The following is a 2099-nucleotide window of genomic DNA, read 5'->3' on the forward strand; positions in this document are numbered from 1 at the left end:
ACATTCAATTGGTAGCCTTCGGCCGTGTAACCTAAATGCATGCTCCTAGGCATGTGTTGCTGTACTGGTGCCTGAAATCAACGACTGTTCTTCGTAATCTGTGCATTGTACATTGTGCTCGCTACCCAACGTATGTTTGCTGGCCAGCCACGCATTCCGGCACTAGAAACTGGCCAGTGCCGCAGGAATTGTCGACAGCCTGCCAGCTTGAGCGCTGTGCAGCGCAGTAGGGGACGCGAGTTTGAACACCAATGTGCTTGAATTGGCCATTCAATAAATACAGATACTGACGCATGAAGTTCACTGCCTGTTTCTATTTTATTTTCAATCTGCACTCACCAATCGTATGAACGCAGTGAAAGAGGACGGCGCCCCTCGCTATAGGTGGAGCAAATATGGAGTAGATCCATCTTCAAATCTGTGAGCATTTCTTGTGGCGTGCTTTGCAGGTATGGTTTCAAAGACAAAAGAAATAACCCGTTAGCGCCCATCGCCTTGTGAGCCGCAATGACGTTGCGCACTGCGTTCAAATCGTCGTCTACAGTTTACAATTATCTTTTTCGCTGCCGCTTTGACCTTTGTTGTGGCGTCGATGAAACTTCCTCACTTTCTCTTGGGCAGCTGGCACCCTGTAATGGATTGGAAAGTGGTTGATTGGAAGGCGGTGGATTGCAGGGAGGCGGATTAGGTGGTGTTGTAACCCGTTCTGGTACGCTAGGTTCTTGGAATATAAGTTCAAACGGATTTCTTGTGGCGGGGCAGTTATCAACATCTGAACCATTCCGGAAAGCTTGCGATGGGAGGTCGAGTGGCTCCACAGGCAAGGATGTTGGAACCGCTGTTTCCTCGCTGGCATCCATGTTACTGATGCTCCTGAAAGCAATGTATAATTCAGTAAATAAATGACATTACATTACAAAGACGACAGCAAGCATACGAGTACTATGTTACATTGGCTATTTAAAACTCATGCTAATTATTGCCACCTGATATTTACGATCACATCACGTACCGCTTAGGTTCCAATACGTCTCTGAGGAAAGTCATCTGTTCAGTGTGCGGCCAATATGCTGTCTTCGATGGAGCTGCAGCACCGCTCTTTTTGATTTTTTTCTCTTCTTTTATTTTCTTCCTGAATGTGTCCTTGAGGTTCTTCCAACGTGCTTGAAGTTCGTCTGCTGTCACTGAATAAGAAAAAATTCACATTAGAGCAAATCTTTTAGAATAATATATGCCTGGCACATCTATTTTGAAACTATAAGTTAAAAAAATAAGTCTTTACATGAACAACGTGTACGAAAAGAAAATGTTCACGTACGGTAGAGAAATAATCCCATGTGACACGTGACGCATCTCGTTCCTAAATTTTATAAAAGCAAATGGGAACGTGTGTGAGCATTCAAAAGGATGAATTGATGGACTTTAGTGCCACCCCATAGCTCCATGCTTGGTTCTTCAGTTATGCACACACGCACACATGGTCGTATACACGCAAAAAGACATTGTTTACTTACCAGATTCATCGAATTCTTTAACAATCTCGGCAACTTCTTCCCAGAGGATCATCTTCTTCTGCTTATTCCGGAAATGTTTACTCTTTACGTCCCAAAGAATAGGTCGTTTAGCAACTTCAGCAATCAACAACTCATTGAAAGTAGCGCGAGACATTTGTGAGCCGGGGAGAGGACGGATATCGTCTGCTACTCAGTCGGAGCGAGTTGTTCTGTGGATGATAGTTATAGCGCGAGAACAAAACGACGACACAGAGACAAGAAGGACACGAAAGACACGAGCGCGAGCGAGTTCTGTGGAACCAGTTCCTCGCAGCGCGCGCGTCAACTTCTCGACTCCACCCCCGTCATCGCGTGTCAAACGACGTCACTGGTCGCTCTGCCGCTTGTGCCGCAAGCGAATTTTTCCAACTCGGGCGAATTTCACAAGGGCGTCTAGTTGCCGCGGTAAAAACCTGTTTTAGCCTTGCGCGGCGGCTGTCGCTCCGCTCTTGGACCAAAATCGCGCGCATGTGAAACAGGCTTATTAGCCTTGCGCGGCGGCTGCCGCTCCGCTCTTGAAGCAAAATCACTCGCATGTGAAACAGG

At 46.5% G+C, this 2099-nt stretch overlaps 1 protein-coding gene across 1 annotated transcript; it reads right to left on the reverse strand.

The window, feature by feature from the left end:
- Nucleotides 1–299: 299 nt before the first annotated feature.
- On the reverse strand, nt 300–1783 carry LOC142777328 (uncharacterized). The gene is made up of 3 exons (XM_075881631.1): nt 1515–1783; nt 1013–1184; nt 300–873 (listed from the first exon to the last, which is right to left on the reverse strand). Exons 1-3 carry the CDS (start codon nt 1666–1668, stop codon nt 552–554), a joined length of 648 nt encoding a protein of 215 aa, XP_075737746.1. The 5' UTR covers nt 1669–1783; the 3' UTR covers nt 300–551.
- Between the last annotated feature and the right edge of the window lie 316 nt (nt 1784–2099).

Source organism: Rhipicephalus microplus, chromosome X (genome assembly GCF_043290135.1).
Source record: "Rhipicephalus microplus isolate Deutch F79 chromosome X, USDA_Rmic, whole genome shotgun sequence".
In the NCBI taxonomy this organism is placed as follows: domain Eukaryota; kingdom Metazoa; phylum Arthropoda; class Arachnida; order Ixodida; family Ixodidae; genus Rhipicephalus; species Rhipicephalus microplus.

Coding starts and splice junctions, on each gene's coding strand:
- LOC142777328 (XM_075881631.1), bottom strand. CDS start 1,668: ATGTCTCGCGCTACTTTCAATGAGTTGTTGATTGCTGAAGTTGCTAAA. Junction 1,185..1,514: donor TAAAGAATTCGATGAATCTG/GTAAGTAAACAA, acceptor TTTCTTATTCAG/TGACAGCAGACGAACTTCAA. Junction 874..1,012: donor GACGTATTGGAACCTAAGCG/GTACGTGATGTG, acceptor CATTGCTTTCAG/GAGCATCAGTAACATGGATG.